The sequence below is a fragment of the Furipterus horrens genome, unplaced genomic scaffold (genome assembly GCF_987537825.1).
Source record: "Furipterus horrens unplaced genomic scaffold, mFurHor1.1.pri manual_scaffold_3, whole genome shotgun sequence".
NCBI lineage: Eukaryota > Metazoa > Chordata > Mammalia > Chiroptera > Furipteridae > Furipterus > Furipterus horrens.
The window spans coordinates 120,717,826-120,738,139 of NW_028327173.1; the positions used below are offsets into that span (position 1 = coordinate 120,717,826).

The window sequence follows — 20,314 nt, forward strand, 5'->3', positions numbered from 1 at the left end:
AGACTTTAAGGTGACTCCCCATGATGCCTCTATCCTGGTACTTATGCCCTGTATAATTCCTCACTCTTGTACACTTCCTTCCCCTTGAATGTGGACATCTGTGACTTGCTTCTCACCAATAGAATAAGTCAAAGGTGATAAAATGCCACTTCCATGATTAAATTGTGTTAAAATAAGAGATTTCAGCTTAGTTGTAGGCTCACTCTTTCTCTCTTGACTGGCTTGATAAAATAAAGGACTATGTTGGGAGGCCCATGTGGAAAGAAGTTGAGGGGAAGCCTTTAGGCAACAAAAAGAAACGAGGACCTTCAGTCTCACAACTGCAAGAAAATGATTTCTGCAACAACCTGAATGAACTTGAAAGCAAATTTATTCCCCCGCTAGTTTCCAGATGGGAACACAGTCCTGGCCAACACTTGGACTGTAGTCTTGAAAAGTCCATAGCCAACTTGTGACCCACAGAAACTATGAGTTATAAATGTGTGCTGTACATTGCTGTTTGTAATAATATATTATGCAGCATGGGAACTAATACATGTCATATGCATATAAAACTTTAAAGTATAAAATACATTTCACAGAAAGTTATAACTTCATGTTTTGACAGAACAAGTATTCATAATATAACAATTTAAGATTTTTAAAAATTAAATATCTTTTTCATTTCTGAAATTTGTATTTTATTCAGTTTGAAGTATGCATGGTCATTTAGTAATCTGTTTCTGCTGTTCATAGTTTTAGTTTCTCCTTTCATCCCTTTAAGAAGTACTTTTTAAAAGCTCCATGTGGTAAATCCAATGCCTCACATGATTCTGTTTCTGAGCCTTCATTGTGTTGCTTCTACTGTATCTCACTTATGATACTTTGTTATCTTATGAGTTTTTTGATTTCCTATGAGAAGGCTGACATTTTCTGGAACATTAAGTGTGAGAATTATTTGAGGTCTGTGTGAAGTGGGTTTCTCTAGGCAGGCTCTGCTTTTGCTTCTCTCAGGCAATTAGGGCCACTATCAACTCAGTCACTTCAAACTAAATACAATGCTTGAAATTTTCAAGACAGGTGGTGAAATTTCGTGTTATGGCTGATGTGTAGTTATTATTCCCCTTCTACTCCTTTTTTTAGTCAAGTTTTGAGGTCAGCCTGACCACCTAAATTTTTGCAGTTTTCTAAAATGTTTTCTCTATTTCAACTCACATTTACTCTCAAATTTATTATAGTCAGTATCTTCGTTTCCCCCAAATTCTTCAGAAACTACACTCAAGAGATACCAATAAATTTTATGTTCAAAGCACTGGCTTCTTTTTTATTTTATTTTTTTCTTTTTTGGAGTGTTTAATTCAAACCTATATTTGCTATTTCTAAAATGCTGATCCACAGACCACTTTCTTGTTACACAAGTATACCAATGAAAACAAAAGGCAAAGAGAATCACTGCCATCCCTACAAAAGGAATGGCTCCTTTTCTAACATTCTTTAAAAATATACATTGTACAGTCCTTGCACCTCACCAAAGGTGGCTATGTAATAAATACACTGGCTTAGTTCTCCTCACTGTTCACCAAGGTCCAACAACTACCTGTTATAAGCCCTCTCCTTTTTGGATTTCTCCAGGGCTTTGTCCATGGTTTTCTCGTTCTCCCCTCGACATTTGGGACAGTACCACTTCCCCTTTGGTTTATGATTCAGTCCTACACAGGAGAAGTGGAACCACTCAATGGGACACTCATCGTTGTCACAGCCGATCATTTCTCCATAGGAGACCTGATTGCACAGACAGTACGTGGGCTCATTTGGGTCAATGGGAAGGTCTGCAGGTGATGCTTCCCTTTCTGCTTTGGCCTTGGAGCGTTTCTTCTTCTTGGAGGCCTTTGCTTTCTTCTCCTTCGGTGTTCCTGAGGTGATGTCATCGTGGTCATGATTATTAGCTGCATTCTCCCGATTCTCATTGTTCCGCTGTCGCGGAGACCTCTTGTTATTGGGCTTTTCTGCCTGTGTGATTGTCTCATTCTTGGACTTATCCTGGCCGGCTTTGCCACTGTGGCCAGTGGTGTCATTGACCTCCTGGTGTGCCTCAAAGAGTTCCACATGACTGTCTACCTGCCTGGTCCGGTTCTCCACCAGCTCGACCATCTGACTCACAATCTGAATCTTCTCGTCACCCAACTCCTCGCTCCAAATCAGGGCTCTCTGAATGCACTGCAGTACTCTCCTCTTCTGAGTGCCGTCCGTCTCCCATTTAAACTTCTCATAATACTCATCCAGTTCCTTCAGGATTTCTTCATAATGGCATATATTTCTTGGATGCCCCAAGCAAAGTACTCTAACTGCTCCACAGCAATATTTCTTGGTATTCCGCGTCGATCTCCCGCATCAGCGAGACGTTTCTCTGCAGGTCGAAAGGCAGAGACTCGATGGAGTCCAGGTAGTCCTCCACATAGTTCACCAGGTGGATCTGCTCCCCGTTGGCAGGGCTCAACATGGTCCACCGAGGTCCCCGGCGACTCGGCGCGGCTTTCCGCTTCCTCTAGCCCCCGCCCCTTCGGAGCCCAGCCCTGCAAAATGCAAACCTCCTGCCCGCAGGTGCCCCGTGCCGCTACATCTGCGAGCCGCGCCGCCAGGGCCCGGGGACCGGCGCGGGCGTGCCGGGCCAGCGCTAGGCAGCCTCGGGTGCGGGGCTGGCGCGGGCGGGCGCGGGAAGGGGCGCGCGCTGCCCATCGCGCCGCACTTATCCAACGTGGAAAACCCAAATACCCAATGGCTTCTTTTTAATGTCATTATTTTACTTCATTTAACACTATGGGTCACTTTTTCCATGTCTTCTGTATGGTAGTTTTTCTTGCTCCTCCTACCAATCATCTCTCATTCCTCATTCCTTTCCTGACTGACAAAATTCTTTTAATACACAATATTTGTCTAACCCTCTTCTTAATTTTCCATGTTTTATCTCAAATTCCTCCTTCATTTCTTGACTTCAAATATTAACTATACTATACTAATCTTAATTTTATGTTACTGTTACCAGTGGAGGAGCCTGTATACTTGCCCACCCCTTCTCTCCAAGACAAGGTGCCTGATGCTCTGTAGACTGTGACAAGCTGCAGAGAGGAGGTGGTGTCCCTATGTGAGTGGGCATGGAGCTCAGAGGCTCTGCTGATCATGGAATCTTGGCCACACATCTTCCTGGCCCAGTGGTGTCTCGCCTCCTCAAGTGGGAGCTGTGGTTGCGTCCAATTGCAGTGTAGCATTCACTCAGAGATGGCAGAGCTGCCTCAGTGTGGACCAAGTCCCCTAGAGTAGGAAAGCCAGGCAACCTCAGGATGCAGTGCAGTCAGGGGAATCTCCCACACTGGCCAGGATGGCAGGATGGTGGCATGGGGAGACTTTTCCATTGAGCACACTAAAGGCTAAAGGAATGAAAGGATAGGTCCCCAAGTGGGCTGAAAGCTAGAGAGATGAATGGGCAGGGCCCAAGCATGCCAAGAGCTAGAAAAATAATTGGATGAGGGGAAAGGCTATGCCTCCCTGTCCTTCACCCATACCAGATTGGGGGTGGGACCAGGGGAAGGCAGGCACATGCTCCATAGAAGTCAGAATGGCAGCAGAGGGAGGTACTGGACCAAAGAGGTCTGTCAGTCTAGCCTGGGGAGAAAAGGGGTTGATCGAGAGGTGGACCAACCCAAAGCTCCCAAAAGTTTAGGAAGTTAATTGGTCATTCTGATAAAGCACCTGGTCTGTCCCACACCCAAAATAATATAAACCAATGGGAAGAAAGAAACACACTCTTGCTCATTGCTCACGTGGTCTTGGTAGCCACATGGCCCATGGCATCTAGGAGAAAGCCTCTCTCTTCTCTTTCTCTCTCTCCTTCCAACCTGGTGAAGCATTCACCAGTGCATTTGCATACCCTCTTTTGGGGGGAGCACATGACCTTGCAGCCCTACCAACAATGTGGCCCATGACCATGTCAGCTCTACACGCAGCCTCCAGGAAGGAGTCAGAAGCCAGACAGTAGCGGGAACAAACTAAGCTACCTAGATGTCTGCTTAGCAGCTGCCTGCAGACTTCAAAGGACAGTACTTTTTAAATGGATCAGGCAATCTGGGCGCTGGCCTTTGTTCTGATCTTTCTGAGGATGGCTGGGCTTGGTCTGGGTTTTGTGGAAGAGATGACCTTTGAGATGGCGAGTCCTCCATTCTACAAGATAGCAGAGCATCCAGATGAAATCCTTTCCTTTGCATTAGCACCCACCTCACAGGTTTGACTTTTGTGGTGGGAGGCAACTGAACCTCTGTTTTTCTTTTTGTTTGGTAATATTACCCCAAGCTGTAAACTCCAATAATCCTGATATGTCCACAACTACAGAGTTATAGTCATAATAGCCCTGTGTATTTTAATTATTCATTAGATTTCAATATAGTATCAAAGTACACCAATTCACTGTTTTTCAAAGTCTATCTCTACTCATTATTTTTAATAATAATAACAATAATAATAACTGCATATCCATGCTACACAGAGAGAGGCCTGTCCAGCATTTTTCTCCGTTCCCACAAACTTAAAGGGAAATTTTCACAATGTCAGGAGCCTTTGATGTCCTGTAAATGGAGGGGGAGGATGACCTCAAATTCCTTGCAGCAGGAACCCACTTAGGTGGCAGCAACCTTGACTTCCAAATGGAACAGTACATTTACAGAAATGAGAGTGATGGCATCTATATCATAAATCTAAAGAGAACCTGGGAGAAGCTTCTGCTGGCAGCTCGTGCCATTGTTGCCATTGAAACCTCGCTGATGTCAGTGTCATATCCTCCAAGAATTCCAGCCCGTGAGTTGTGCTGAAGTTCGCTGCTGCCACTGGAGTCACTGCTATTGCTGGCTGCTTCACTCCTGGAACCTTCCCCAACCAGATCCAGGCAGCCTTCCGGGCGCTGAGACTTCTGGTGGTAGTTACTCGTCCCAAGGCTGAGCACCAGCCTCCCACAGTCTTATGTTAACTTGCTGACTATTGCTGTGTGTAACACAGGCTCCCTTCTGCACTCCGGACATGCCTTCCCTTGCAACAACAGGGGGCTCACTCAGTGGGTCTGATGTGGTGGATGCTGGCCTGGGAAGTACTGCACATGCATGGCACCATCTCCCATGAACATCCATGGAAGGTCAAGCCTGATCTCTACGTCTACAGAGATCCTTAAAACACTGAGAAGGAAGAGAAGGCTGCTGCTGAAAAGGCTGTGACCAAGGAGGAATTTCAGAGTGCATAGATTGCTCTGGTACCTGAGCTCACTGCTGCCAGCCTGAGCTTGCTGCCTTGTCTGGAGGCGCAGGTGCCCTCTGTGCCTATGCAGTAGCTCCTACTGAAGACTGGAGTGTTCAGCTGCACTGAAGACTGGTCTGCAGCCCCCACTGCTCAAGCCACTGAATGGGTAGGAACAACCCATTCTTAAGCTGTTCTTCCACAAACTCTTAACAGAATGGAAATAAAGTTGACATAAAATAAATAGTTTAATAATAATCGCGGAAACATATGTAGAACATATCTGCCAGATACTGCTCTCAGTGCTTCACATACATCACGCTATTTAATCCTAAAAAGAACCTTATAATGTAAAGGTTATCACTATTTCCTTTTTACAGACTTATGGAGCTGAGACACAGGGAAGTTAAATTATTTGCCTAAGGTCACACAGCCATTTAGTGGTTAATCTAGCACTCACTGTGTCTACAGAATCCTGTCTTGATTGATACTCCCATAAACAGTCAGTTAATAACTTTTCTTCTTCCTAGAAACATATATACATATGTGAATTCTATGTCTAGACTCTCTCATTAAACAAATTGTCATATATCATAATAATCAATAGAAATAAATTTAATTTAATATAAATCCTAAGTCCTTATCTTACTGCTAGATTAATTAATGTGCTAGGGGTAATTAAATCAGCATAAATATCATAGCTGAATTTTATGAAAAAGATCAGAAAAATGTTATGCCCATTAATAACCTCTGTAACTCTTAAAGCAAATATAAAGCAATAAGGATAATTAAATCTTGTGCTTCAGGAAGCACGTAGCTTTGCTTAAGGAGCAGGAAGGAAAATATGCCTCTATTGTCTGCCCTAGAGAGAATCATTGAAAAACTCAGTATGTATATTAATAGGGTAAAGGGGGTAACATCTGCTGTTTTCTGAAATATTACAGCTGTGTCTGAGATAGAATTCACTGATTTATGTGATATTGAATTATGATAACTTTCATTTACAATAAGGTGAAAACAAGTTCTTCTAATTTCATTTTAGTTTTAATTTACTATCTATAGTACAAAAAATGTTATCTTGTAAGTGCACCAAATATTATAGTTTAGAAGTGCTTGGCAGGAAATGCTTTTAATGATTTTTAATTTTTGTTTTCAAAATTAATTTCAATGATATTGAGTTCTTAGAACAAAAGTTTACTTTTATTTTTTCCCAATTGTTCCCACACTGGCCTGACTCTGAATTGTCAATAGACTACTGCAGGCAGCAGAAATAATAAACATGATGAGTATGAAATACCAAGCCAGTTACAGAGCAAAATGCTTAATTATAATTCATAATAAAACGGTACTATTTTTAATCCTTTAAAATAAAGATGGTCTAGGATTGGCAGCAATTGCCTTAATAGACTGAATAGAAAATTCAAATGTAACGTCTGAAAAAATGATAATTTCTAATTTTAAATACATACCTTTGTGCAAAGTGACTAATCTACCAACTTTAGTGGTCTCATACACTCATATCAATGAGTTTTATTAGACTTAAGAACTCTAATTCAGGTTCTCAATTTCAGATTGTAAGTATATTTTTATTTTAATACTTTTCTAGAATTTAATTTTATTCCTATCTGCCCTCACTTTTTTCATGGCTGGGCCTCTGGGCTCTGCCAATTTGCATATTTGAATTAATGAACCAAATAATGTTTGAAAATCTAATCTTATTAAACGCCTTTAAATTCAACACTTCTCCCTGACTAGTTAGACCTTATTAATTAACCCACATGTTATCCAAACCTCATGCTGGCTGCAGTTGGTTGTCTCTGGGGGTCAAATTAACCAACTGGTTCCCTTAAATAAACACAGTACTGAGTGTGAGTTAGATCTCAAAAAAAAAAAAAACCTCATTTTCCCACTAACCTGAGACTCCATGAATTATAGAATTTACTGGTTGACTAATTGCTTAAGAGTTGACAGTTATTGAGCTAGGATTTTTCATCTCATTTTCTCTCCCCTGAGTAAATCTTTGTCATTAGCAAGTTTAAAGAGGAAAGTAAAATGATTTATATGTTCCATATGCTACAACTGCACTAATGTTAACTTCATTGAGTAGTAATGGGCCTAAGGAAAGAGGAAGGAAAAAAACTGACAGTTAACTGTAAAAACATATTAAAATATTAACAACATCCCTTTCAATGAATAAAGACACAAATACCAGTGGCTTTATATAAGCAAAAGGGAAAGAATGTCAAAAGTGTAGTTGTGCTATAAACTGTATGGAATATATTTATTTATATTTAAATATATAAATATATTTTAAAAAGTGACTTGTATTGTCAATTATATATAGGACATAATTAGTGATAAAATTAAGCAATAAATGACTATTATTTTCATGGTATAAGTCTCAGATGATACGTACTTTACTTCTTAGAATTAATGAGTTCAAGATGAGAGACAGTTTTCATAACTACCTGAGACTAAGCAATAGAAGTTGAGTCAAGGGCTACAGTTATTCTAGAAGAAAGGATTATAGTTAAGATCTTCTAAGTAAAACAGCTAATATAAAACATGTGACCATCTCCCCAAGGGACTAGTTCTTGCATCCCTCTACCTTATACAACCAGATATACAGTTATGAAATACTTGCCTTTACCATCAATGAGGGTCTCCTTATGCATGAAGCTGCAAGAGATATTTGGAGAAAGCCCACTTGTCCATCCATTCTTAACAGGCAGGATTACTGGACAACAGGGATTCCCAAACCACATCACCCCTAAACCTCTGAACATAAATCTTAGGGACAGAAAGTCCAGTGTAAGGTTCATTATTTGTCATAATTGTTTAGTAATATTAACCTACTAAAATTCACTTTTTTTTCTTTTAGTAGAAGATGTAACAGAAAAATTGTTCTTTACTTGTAAAAGTTATTAATAGCTTATTATGTACAATCAGGGTTTATGATACACACTTGCCCCCACTTGCCAACCTTGAATGTGTTTGTGGCTGTTTGTGTATGTGGTAAAGGGAAGGATCAGATCCCTTTTAAAACTTGTGATATGTTTCTAAAAAGTAGTACAAGTTTGGCTAAATATGACTGTCATAATAATTAAAGTGATGAATAGGACATGACAAGTGCTGTTACAAGTGTTACAATGGCACCTCATTCTTGGTACCAACTTCTGTGCTGGTCAGCTATTGTCATAACAAAATGTACAAAATGATGGTTGAGAATGCTCATTTCCAAAAATTAAAATATAAAACTAAAATTAATATTGCCAAATTAACTACAGTATTGGCTTAGCAAATAGAAATTTCTAACAAAATGGATATTTTTAAGAAACATTTTAAAGAGGAAAACCTTACCTAAAACATTTTATTAAATATACTAGGCAATTCCCGCTCTTTAGGATTTCTGGAGGGATTCCGTCACTTCCTGGTGCTTTCCCGCAAGCAAGGCGGTCGATGGCTTTGCCGAGCTCTGCCGCAATAGGTGGGGTGTCTAGCTCCTCCATGACTGGTAGGTCTGGGATGGCTTTAAGAGCAGTGTCTGTTACGGTGTTCTTCGTTGCGTACAGCTCGAGGTAGTGCTCGGTCCACCGCCGCATTTGCTGTTCCTGGTCGGTGATGACCTCACCTGTCTTGGACTTAAGGGGGGCGATCTTGGAGGGGATTGGGCCTGTTGCCTTCTTGATACCCTCATACATTCCTCGTGCGTTGCCTATATCGGCGGCTTCCTGAATGCTTCTGCACAGGTTTAGCCAATAGGTGTTGGCACAGTGGCGGGCGGTCTTCTGGACTTTGTTCCTGGCAGCCCGTAGAGCTTGAAGTGTACTGGGAGTGGGCGTGACCTTGTAAGCCAGTAGGGCCTTCCTCTTAGCCTCGATCACGGGTTCCATTTCTTCCCAGTGAGCCTCGTACCAGTCAGCGTTCTTCCGCTCTTTCTTCCCGTAAGCAATAATGGCGGAGTTGTATATGGCGTCGCGGAGACGTGGCCAATTGGATTCGATAATGTCATCTGCCGCCACTCCCTCTCCGAGTGCATCTTCCATCTTGTTGATGAATTGCTGGGTCTTAACTGGGTTGCTGGCACAACTGGTGTTGATGCGTGGGCGACCCTTCATCTTGGAGTGGTGCAACCTCTTCGGCATTATGCGCACCTTGCTTACCACGAGGGCATGGTCCGTGTCGCAGTCTGCACTGTGGTAGCTGCGGGTGAGGAGGGTGCTGCCAATATCCGTTCTTCTGGTGATGACGAGGTCAAGCTGGTGCCAATGACGGGAGCGGGGGTGCCTCCATGACACCTGGTGGATCTCTTTGCACTTGAAGAATGTGTTTGTCACGCACAGGCCGTGGTGACACAAAAGCTCAAGCAGTCGCTGACCATTCTCATTGATCTTTCCTCTCCCAAAGTTTCCAAGGCAGGTGGGCCAGGCCATGTGGTCGGCCCCTACTCTTGCGTTGAAGTCTCCAAGGAGATAGAGAGCGTTACTTCTGGGAATCTTGGATAACGCTTCGTCCAGTGCATGGTAGAACTGTTCTTTCTCTTCGGTGGTGGCGCAGAGGGTTGGGGCATACGCGCTAAGAATGCTGACTGGGCCGAAAGTTGTTGACAATCGGAGGGTAAGTAATCTCTCTATGCCTCCTGTGGGTGGCTCTATGGAGTTAACAAGCGTGTTCTTCACAGCGAACCCAACACCGTGCTGTCTTGGTTGGTCCGGAGACTTCCCTTGCCAGTAGAAGGTGTAGTTGGTTTCTCTGATAGTTCCGTTGTCGGCCAACCGGGTCTCCTGTAGAGCCGCAATGTTGATGTTTAGTCGTGCCAGTTCCCTATCGATGACAGAGGTTTTCCTGGCACCCTTGATCCACGGAAGGTCTGCAGTAAGTCCGGGGCACATGGTCCTGATGTTCCAGCTAGCGAGGCGAAGAGCCGGAGGCTTCTTTCTTGTTGTTTGCTTGGAATTAACTGGTGCGGGTGTTTTGTGGCCCACTTTTCGAGAGGCGCCTCTCTGATCCCCACGCACCCAGTGGGGCAGGCCAGCCATGGCGAGACGGTAGCTGTCCAGTGAGGTGCGATGACCTCTCCCACCGTCAGAGGAGACCCCTGGTGCTCGTTTCCTTCGCCAATCGGATGAGCTGATAACCGGTATCTGTCTCCTCCCGTGTTGAGTCGACATCTTGCGATGACGCTGGAGTGTCCTCTCAAGTGAAACTGAAGCTACAGAGCCTGGGCAGGGTGATATGGAGGGTCTGCTGTTGCCCATGCAGCAGACCCCCCCTCTCTTCGCAGCTGAAGGGTCCAAGGGAAAGACAAAGTCAATACAGCTTGGCTTCAGGTGCGCCGCAGGAGTTGCCGGTGTTGACTACAATGTCAAACCGCCTTAGGGACTCCGGCTCTGGATTTTCTGTCGGGGTTTACTCCCTTAGCCTTTCCCCTGAAGAGGTATGCCGCAAGGCAGCGGAGGTTTTTTGGAGTCAGAGTTTTCCTTCTCTGATTTTAGAGATGTCCTTCCTCTTTCCTCCTTTACAGTCTTGAGGGCAGCATTTACAGGCTAAAATAGAAAACTGGCAGTGTAACCTTCTAAGCAGATACTACCAATACCCTGCTTGGGTATACTCACCCAACAATAAACATCTCTTAAATGTCCTCCAAGTGCCATGCCTCGAATTAGTAAATGGCAGTGCAATGGCAGCCAAACATTTGGATCAGTTTCACTAAGTAAACCACCAACACAAGTAGGTTTTTAAAACAATAGAATAGTGTCTCATTTTATTAAAAATAATAACTATTTTTAAGCAACTTACCAGCAACACTGAATAAAAACCTGGCTGTGTTTCCCACTGTTTCAACTGCTCCTCAGCTGGCTTTAACACAGCAGTATCCTGACTGGTGGCCTGAGTTAAGACTTGAAGAACAACAGTGCTGGCACTATTGAGATCCATGGAAACCAATTGGCTCAGTCCGAATAGCCCGGCTCTCCAGCTTCCACTGTCCAACACGAAGTGGCGTCGGTTGGTCCCGCGCCCCATGCTTGCAAGTCCACGCACCGCCGCCCACTGATGCCGAAAGCGGCTTCTAGGAACGCGCCATGTTCTGAGTCACAGCTCTAAACGATGCGGACGCTAGAATATCGCGTCACAGACATCCACAGCAATAAAAAAGATCAAAATACTGATACACAAAACAACACAAATGAATCTCAAAAAGCATTACGCTAAGTGAAAGAAGCAAAGCATAAAAGTCTACATGAAGTTCTAGAAAATGCAAAATTATAGAGACAGAAAGTAGATCACTGGTTGCCTTGGGCTATGGGGCTAGAGGAAAGGATGATACAACAAGACACAGGATAATTTTTAGGGAGATGGAAATGCTTTAATCTTGATTCAATAGTAGTTATGCTACCGAAAAGCAATTTGGGGTCCTGCTGCCTGCCGCCACCCTCTAGGCAAAATTCCAGAAGCAAAGGTTTGGTGATAAAGAAAGTCTATCCAGTCACAGCTTCAATTACTTAAGCCTATCAATTAAGGCTAAACTCTAACACCTGGGCCCTGCTATCATTTCCCCCTGTTTTAATCACCTTATTTCTATAGGGCTGGTTACAACTAAAACAGCATAAAATACAAAAACTACACAACTTTGGAAGAATGACAGGCTTCTGCCTCATAGCCTGTTCCCTCTAGAACACCCAAAGAATAAACCAGAGACCCTCTGCCAGGCCAGCCCAATCCTTTAGAAAAATAGGAAGCCCCACACTTTGTTCTTCCACAGAGACATGAACTTAACAATATACTGTCTAAAAACGCTTTAAGAGAACTCCAGAAACCAGTTAAAAAGTCATAATATCCCAGGAAAGTGCAAAGCCAAAACCAGCTACATTAAAATGGTTAAAAAAATTATTTCACCCATGAGAGCCCCTCCCCTAAGCCAGCACAGAAACAACCTTAAAGAAATGAAGACCTAATAATTATGAGACAAAAATAAAAATGACCATCTTAAATAAGTTCAATGAACTTCGAGAGAAAACAGACAACTAAGGAAAATCAGGAAAATGATGTATGAACAAAATGAAAATATCTTAAAAAACAGAACTTCAGGAATTGAAGAATATAATAATTCAATTAAAATATTCACTAGGAGGACTTCTGGCCAAGATGGAGGCATAGACAGACATGCGGCGTCTCCCTCCACAACTAAGAAGGAATACAATTACCACAAAACTAGAAACAACCATAAGTTCCAGAAAATCAAAGTGCATGGAAGTCCAGCAAACAAAGATATAACCTGCAACCAGGACCACCCTATTCGGCTGCACGTTTACATACTACATAAAACACTTTTAACTTTGAAATAACTGTAGGCTGAGAAAAGGGAATCAAAGTTGCAAAGACACGACCTGAGTTCTGCACGTCCCCTCACAGCGTATAGTTCCAGAAAATCAAACTGCATGGAAGTCCAACAAACAAAGATATGAAAAAGGAACAGTATGCAAAGAGAAGTGAGAACCCGGGGAGGGCAGGTACCTGGTATTCTCCACAGGATAATATTTTCCACCAATGTACAGTCTCATCTTAGTTTGTTATTTAATATCAAGTACATCTCTAAGAGCAGGAGGCAGATTGGCACAGAGGAAACAGCTCTGGGAAACCAGTCCTGCTACAGCCGCTCCACCATCTACTCTGTCTCTGTTGGAAGGAGGGTTACATCCCCCAGGATATGAGAGACGCCAACATTATCACCATGTACAAGAACAAAGGAGATCGCAGCGACTGCAACAACTACCGGGGCATCTCTCTCCTCAGCGTCGTCGGCAAAGTATTCGCCCGGGTCGCTCTTGCCCGCCTGCAGACCCTTGCTTCCCGCGTCTACCCAGAGTCCCAGTGTGGCTTCAGAGCTGGCCGATCAACAGTGGACATGATCTTCTCCCTACGCCAGCTGCAGGAGAAGTGTCACGAGCAGCATAAACCACTCTACCTCGCCTTTATCGACCTCACGAAGGCGTTTGATCTGGTCAGTCGAAGCGGACTCTTCAGCTTGCTACAGAAGATTGGCTGTCCACCACATCTGCTTGCTGTGGTCATGTCCTTTCACGACAACATGCACAGCACGGTGTCCTACAACGGCGCAACCTCTGAGGCCTTCCCAGTCAGCAGCGGAGTAAAGCAGGGCTGCGTCCTCGCGCCTACGCTGTTCGGAATCTTCTTCTCCATGCTCCTCCAATACGCCTTTAAGGACTGCAGCGAGGGTGTCTTCATTCACACCAGATCCAATGGCAAGCTCTACAACCTGGCCCGTCTACGAGCCAAGACCAAAGTCAAAGAGGTGCTCATCCGTGAGATGCTCTTCGCCGACGACGCAGCTTTGACATCACACTCCGAAGAGGGACTCCAGCAGCTAGTCACTTGCCTTTCCCACGCATGCAAGGAGTTCGGACTAGCCATCAGCCTGACGAAGACGAATGTTATGGCTCAAGGCACGGGGACTCCCCCATGCATCACCATCGACGGATACACCCTGGAGGTTGTCAACGACTTCACTTACCTCGGGTCCACCATCTCGAGCTCTCTGTCAGTCGACTTGGAGGTCAACCGGAGAATCGCCAGGGCAGCCACAGTTATGGCCAGACTGAACCGGCGAGCGTGGAACAATTCCAGCCTCACTGAGAAAACCAGACTGCGCATCTACCAAGCCTGCGTACTCAGCACTCTCCTCTATGGCAGCGAGACGTGGACCACCTACGCAAGGCACGAAAGGAAACTCAACAGCTTCCACATGAGGTGCCTGCGACGCGTCCTGCATGTCGCCTGGCAGGATAAGGTCCCCAACACCGAGGTGCTGAAGCGAGCCAATATGAGCAGTTTGCATGCAGTTCTTAGCGAGAGACGCCTCAGGTGGCTCGGCCATGTCAAAAGAATGGATGCAGGCCGTATCCCCAAAGACCTCCTCTACGGCGAGCTAGCAGAAGGCAAGAGGATGACAGGGCGCCCAAAACTGTGGTTCAAAGACATCTGCAAAAAGGACATGACACAATGCTCCATCAATCTCAACACATGGGAAGTTCAAGCAGACGACTGCCTAGCCTGGAGGCTCGCGGTCAGGCAAGGTACGTCACGGGCAGAGGCTGCGCGCAACGAGGAGGCGGTCCAGAAAAGATCGAGGCAGAAGCAGCATCAACAGCAGCAACAACGGCCATCTGCCTTCACCTGTACCAAGTGCGGCAGGGATTGTCACTCCCGAATCGGACTGCACAGCCATTCTCGGCGGTGCAGATAGACTCTCAGGAAGCTACGCCATCGTCTCGAGACAGACGGCTGCCGACGACGACTAGGCAATTAATTTGCTCTTTTCTTAAAAATTTATATTACATTCTTCTTATAATTAGTCGTGTCGTCGTCGTCGTCGGCAGCCGTCTGTCTCGAGAGACGATGGTGTAGCTTCTTAAGAGTCTATCTGCACCGCCGAGAATGGCTGTGCAGTTCGACTCGGGAGTGACATGGTATCTGTCTCCTCTCGTGTTGAATCGACATCTTGCGATGACGCTGGAGTGTCCTCTCCAGTGAAGCTGAAGCTACAGAGCCTGGGCAGGGTGATATGGAGGGTCTGCTGTTGCCCATGCAGCAGGCCCCCCCTCTCTTCGCAGCTGAAGGGTCCAAGGGAAAGACGGAGTCAATACAGCTTGGCTTCAGGTGCGCCGCAGGAGTTGCCGGTGTTGACTACAACCTCAAACCTCCTTAGGGACTCCGGCTCCGGATTTTCTGTCGGGGTTTACTCCCTTAGCCTTTCCCCTGAAGAGGTATGCCGCAAGGCAGTGGAGGTTTTTTGGAGTCAGAGTTTTCCTTCTCTGATGTGCCCTGACTGGAAGATCGAACCAGCGACACTTAGCTCGCAGGCCGACGCTCAATCCACTGAGCTAAACCAGCCAGGTTATAATTAGTAATACAAAAGATTAAATACAAGAATTTATAGTTGAAATTAGCAGATATCACTTCCATAGCTATGCAACTAGATTATTATGTCATTAAAAATAGGATATTTAACAGCTTAAATTTCTGTGTTAATGCTGGAATTATAAGAAAGAACAAAATTGTAGTTGTAATATTTCATCAGTTTTCAAAATCTCTGTGTGTCATCATGACTATTACATCAATAAAAATGTTTTTTAATATGCCAAAAATAAGTATAAATAAATTAAAATTGGTAATTCATTTGAGAACAACATGGATCATAACACGATTAATCATTATAGTGTGCCAAATCTGTGTTAGAGATTTGCATATAATACACTGTATACTCATTACAACAATATTAGGTACATATTATTACCAGTATTTTAGATATAAAGTATGACCAAGAATTAGTAAGTATTTAAGATCTTGGTTTAGCTACTCAATATATTTTAACCACTAGCCTATGACTTCTTATTTAGCTATATATTTAAGAGATAAGATCATGTCTTCCTGAAAGCATCTAATTCTTTCTCCTTTAATCATCACAGAAATTGCAAAATTTTTATCCAATTATGAAACAGAAAACAAAGTCCAGGATCTCATGATCTGCATGAAGTCTAGATGCAATGTCTCTTGATCTGAAGACCTATGAACTAAAAAGTCAAATTGTCATATAATGCTCATATAGAGAGAGACAGGATAACTACAGCAAATACTGTTACTAAAAAAAGGAAGAATGGAAGGTATTGAGCTGTCGCTGCTGCATAATAATTCTGAAATTCCACTTGGTATTACTTGGGGATAGAAAATATTTCTTGACATAAGTTCTGGTAGTACATCCATAGACCATTGTTTTCAGCTCTGCCTTCTTGAAAATTTTTTTGAATCATCTTCCTTGGCCACTTATGAAGAGAGGATTGAAGAATATGTCATTTTTGCCTGCTGTTAACTAGTTGTAGAAACTTGAGCCCAAAAATTAAATAACTCAAGGATTCCCAATCTAAGGTGGTGGTACTTTTTGCTGTAACAGCTTTATTTTATAAGATTATGAGTCTCTGTGTACTTCTCGGGTCCACACTCTGAAAATCTATGTAAATAATTCTTTTTTTTTATTTTTTTAAAGTATATTTTATTGATTATATTGTTACAATAGTTCCATTTTTTTCCCCTTTGCTCCCCTCCACACAGTATCCCCCACCCCCAGGAATCCCCCCGCCAAGTCCATGCCCATGAGTCATACATACAAGCTCCCCTACTTCACCTTTTCATATATTCTTCTTTTTTTAAATAAGTAATTAAATAATTATTTTAACAATAAAAAATGTCAATCCCTCCCTCTCAGACTTAAGACCCTTTATAAACTTATAAAGGACAATGGGCGAAGGTCTCAAGCTCCTCTAGCTGCTTCAAGATGGACATGGTCGTCATCCTACCTACCCTTGGGTCCAGAAATTCCTAATAAGATAGGGGGTGTGGAGGGGAGGGTGGCCTTCCCACATGGGGAAGGATCGTGCACACTCCAGGTCAGTTGGCTATCCCCGGACAATGGCGTGCTTGGTTTAACAGACTGGCATCCTTGTTGTATTCTGGGAACAACAGATTTGGAAACAGTGTTAAAAGGCATTATTCAACCCATAACCACTAGATGACAAAAGACAGGTATTAATTTTTCAATGTCCCACATTAGGGAATAAAAGGGCTTGTTTGGAGGAAGGTGTGCCAGATACATCTCACCTGTCCAAAACCCTTTTGCCCATTATACTTAGTTTGTACTGAGGGACATATTTTAGGTTTCCCCCTCTGAGACCTCTGGGCTCTTTCTGTCTAAGCCATTAGGATAGAAAAGAGAAATAAGTTTTAAAGTGAAGCCCACAGACCACCCCTTAATTCATCAACCCAGCCACTTAGTTCAGCCAAACCGTTGAGTCTCAGGAGGCAGCAATGCAGACAGAATTAAGTAAGGCCTATACATAGAGACAATCACTCAGGTAATGAGTTCATGGGCTTATGTCCTTTGAAAACAGAAAACACATGTTAATTTATGCAACATAATGCACAAACAAATCTCTAAATCTGTAAGACTCTTATTGGAAAGACATCCAGTTGCAAGGCATTTGACATTCTTCTTGCATGTGAATTAAACACCTTTGATGATACCACAGACATAGTTTAACTTTCAAATGAAAACATATTTTAAATGAAAAGAAACTTTAAAGACGGTTAGCTGAACTACTTTATAGTCTACCACTGAACATCGTGATTTTCCTTGAATCGTGATTTTTCTCCCTAAGATTACCCTCCTTGTCTTTAAAGGGACTGCATTAAGTCCATTTTTAATTTATCCTGTTCATTTGCATAAACACAACAAGAACAGCAAATGATCACTTATGATCTTTAGTTCTTCTTTGCTGGAACTTACACAAGGAACATTTAGGGTGACCTTCAATCTGCCTTTCAGGACACAGAAGCTGAGCCACATACCTGGCATTCAGCCTTGCCTGTACACACCTGCCTTTTCCAAGTCCTTCTGGTTTTCCATTGTGCCTTAAGGTCCCTTCTAGCCATCTTTCAGGAAAACAACCTTCATTCCTTCCCTGGAAAAATTGCTGTGGACCGCACAACCAACCAAGGTACCAGGCCTTTTATCTTGTGGGCTTTTATTACCTTCACAAGTCAATCCCAGTTCCTCAGTGCTTTTTGGTAACAACCAGAGCCCAAGCATGTCTCCTTTAGGCATGACATTCCAGTCAAAGTCTTGGTCAATAAAAAAATACCTTTATTAACAACTGGTCTTATTAGTTTTATGCAAAGAAACTTATGTCATTACTTACTTCTTTAGAATGCCAAATTCTGGAGGGATCAGATAGGGGGAAAAATATACAGTGTGAAGGAAATCCTTGTCCTTCTAATATTCACTGAACTTGCATTTCCATTCTTTATATTTTCATTTTTTCCCCATTAAAAATTTTTTTGTTTGTTTTTCCATTACAGTTGTCCCACTTTTTTCTCCCTCTTGCTTCCCCGCACCCTGCCCCCCCTTCTCCTACATTCAGTCCCCACTCAGTTTCCTTGTCCATGGGTCATTTATACATGTTCTTTGACTAGACCCTTCCCCTTCTTACCTCCTTCTCTCCCTTCACCTCCCTCCTTGTTATTGTTAAGTTTATTCCTTGTTTATATACATCTGGTTCAGTTTTGCTCATTTGTTTGTGTTGTTCATTAGTTTCCTGTAATAGGTGATAGTATAAAGTTTTTTTTTTTCATTGCCTGGCTTATTTCACTAAGCATAATTCTCTCTAGTTCCATTAATGTTTTTGCAAATGGTAGAAGTTCCTTCTTTCTTTCTGCTACATAGTACTCCATTGTGTAAATGTACCACATTTTTTTGATCCACTCATCTACAGATGGGCACTTAGGTTGTTTCCAGCACTTGGCTATTTTAAATAGTGCTGCTATGAACATAGGGATGCATAGGTTCTTTTGAATTGGTGTTTCAGGGTTTTTCAGATATAATCCTAGCAATGGAATTGCTGGTTCAAAAGGCAGTTCCATTTTTAGTTTTTTGAGGAAATTCCATACTGTTTTCCATAGTGGCAGCACCAGTCTGCATTGCCACCAGCAATGCACCAGGGTTCCCTTTTCTCTGCATCCTTGCCAGCACAAATTGTTTGTTGATTTGTTGATGATGGCCATTCTGACTGGTGTAAAGTGGTATCTCATTGTGGTTTTTATTTGCATCTCTCTGATGGCTAGTGATGTTGAGCATTTTTTCATATGTCTATGGACCCTCTATATGTCCTCTTTGGAGAATTGTTTGTTCAGGTCCTTTGCCCATTTTTTAATTGGGTTGCCTGTCTTCTTGGTGTTGAGTCATATAAGTTCTTCATATGTTTTTGAGATCAATCCCTTGTCTGAGGTACCATTGGCAAATATATTTTCCCATATGGTTGATTCCCTTTCCATCTTGCTGATGTTTTGTTTTGCTGAGCAGAAACTCTTTAGTTTGATGTAGTTCCATTTGTTTATCCTTTCCCTTATTTCCTTTGCCTTAGGAGATATATCAGTGAAAATGTTGCTATGTGGGATATATGTAATTTTCTTGCCTATGTTTTCCTCTAGGATTTTTATGGGGCCATGGCTTACATTTAAGTATTTGATCCATCTTGAGTTTATTCTGGTGTATGGTGTAAGTTGGTGGTCTGGTTTCATTTTTTTGCATGGCCTGTCCAATTCTCCCAACATCATTTGTTGAAGAGGCTCTTTTCACTCCATTTGATGTTCCTTCCCCCTTTGTCAAATATTAGTTGACCATACAGACCTGGGTTTATTTCTGGGCTCTCTATTCTGTTCCATTGATCTATATGTCTGTTCTTATGCCAGTACCAGACTGTTTTGGTTACCGTGGCCTTGTAGTATAGTTTGATATCAGGTATTGTGATTCCTCCTACTGTGTTCTTCTTCCTCAAAATTGCTGTGGCTATTTGGGCTCTTTTTTGGTTCCATATAAATTTTTGAAGTATTTGTTCTAGGTCTGTGAAATATGTCACTGGCATTTTAATAGGGATTGCATTGAATCTATAAATTGCTTTGGGTAGTATGGACATTTTAATGATGTTGATTCTTCCCATCCATGAGCATGGTATATGCTTCCATTTATTTGTATCTTCCTTAATTTATTTCTTCAGTGTTATGTAGTTTTCTGAGTACAGGTCTTTTACCTCCTTGATTAAGTTTATTCCTAGGTACTTTATGTTTCTTGTTGCTATGGTAAATGAGATTTTTCTTTTAGTTTCTATATCTGATATTTTATTGTTGGTGTACAGAAATGCCTTTGATTTCTGAATATTGACTTTGTACCCTGATATTTTGCTGAATTCTCTTATTAGGTCGAGTAGTTTTTTTGTGGAGTCTATAGGGTTTTCTATGTACACTATCATATTGTCTGCAAGTAATGACAGTTTTACTTCCTCTTTCCAATTTGGATGCCTTTTATTTCTTTTTCTTGTCTGATTGCTGTGGCTAGAACTTCCAAGACTATGTTGAATAGGAGTGGAGAGAGTGAACATCCTTGTCTTGTTCCTGACCTCAGGGGGAATGCTCTCAGTTTTTGCCCTATGTCCAT

The 20,314-nt window shown here is 42.6% G+C and overlaps 1 protein-coding gene and 1 pseudogene across 1 annotated transcript; one reads left to right on the plus strand and one right to left on the minus strand.

Annotated features, from left to right (window-relative positions):
• Positions 1 to 1,332: 1,332 nt before the first annotated feature.
• LOC150015835 (inhibitor of growth protein 1-like) lies at positions 1,333 to 2,513 on the minus strand. The gene is given in 2 exon segments (XM_090271835.1): positions 1,333 to 2,276; positions 2,326 to 2,513. Coding segments are annotated over 2 exon segments (882 nt in total). The 5' UTR covers positions 2,480 to 2,513; the 3' UTR covers positions 1,333 to 1,548.
• A 2,061-nt stretch (positions 2,514 to 4,574) lies between these two features.
• Positions 4,575 to 5,443, plus strand: LOC150015836 (small ribosomal subunit protein uS2 pseudogene; annotated as a pseudogene).
• Positions 5,444 to 20,314: the final 14,871 nt, after the last annotated feature.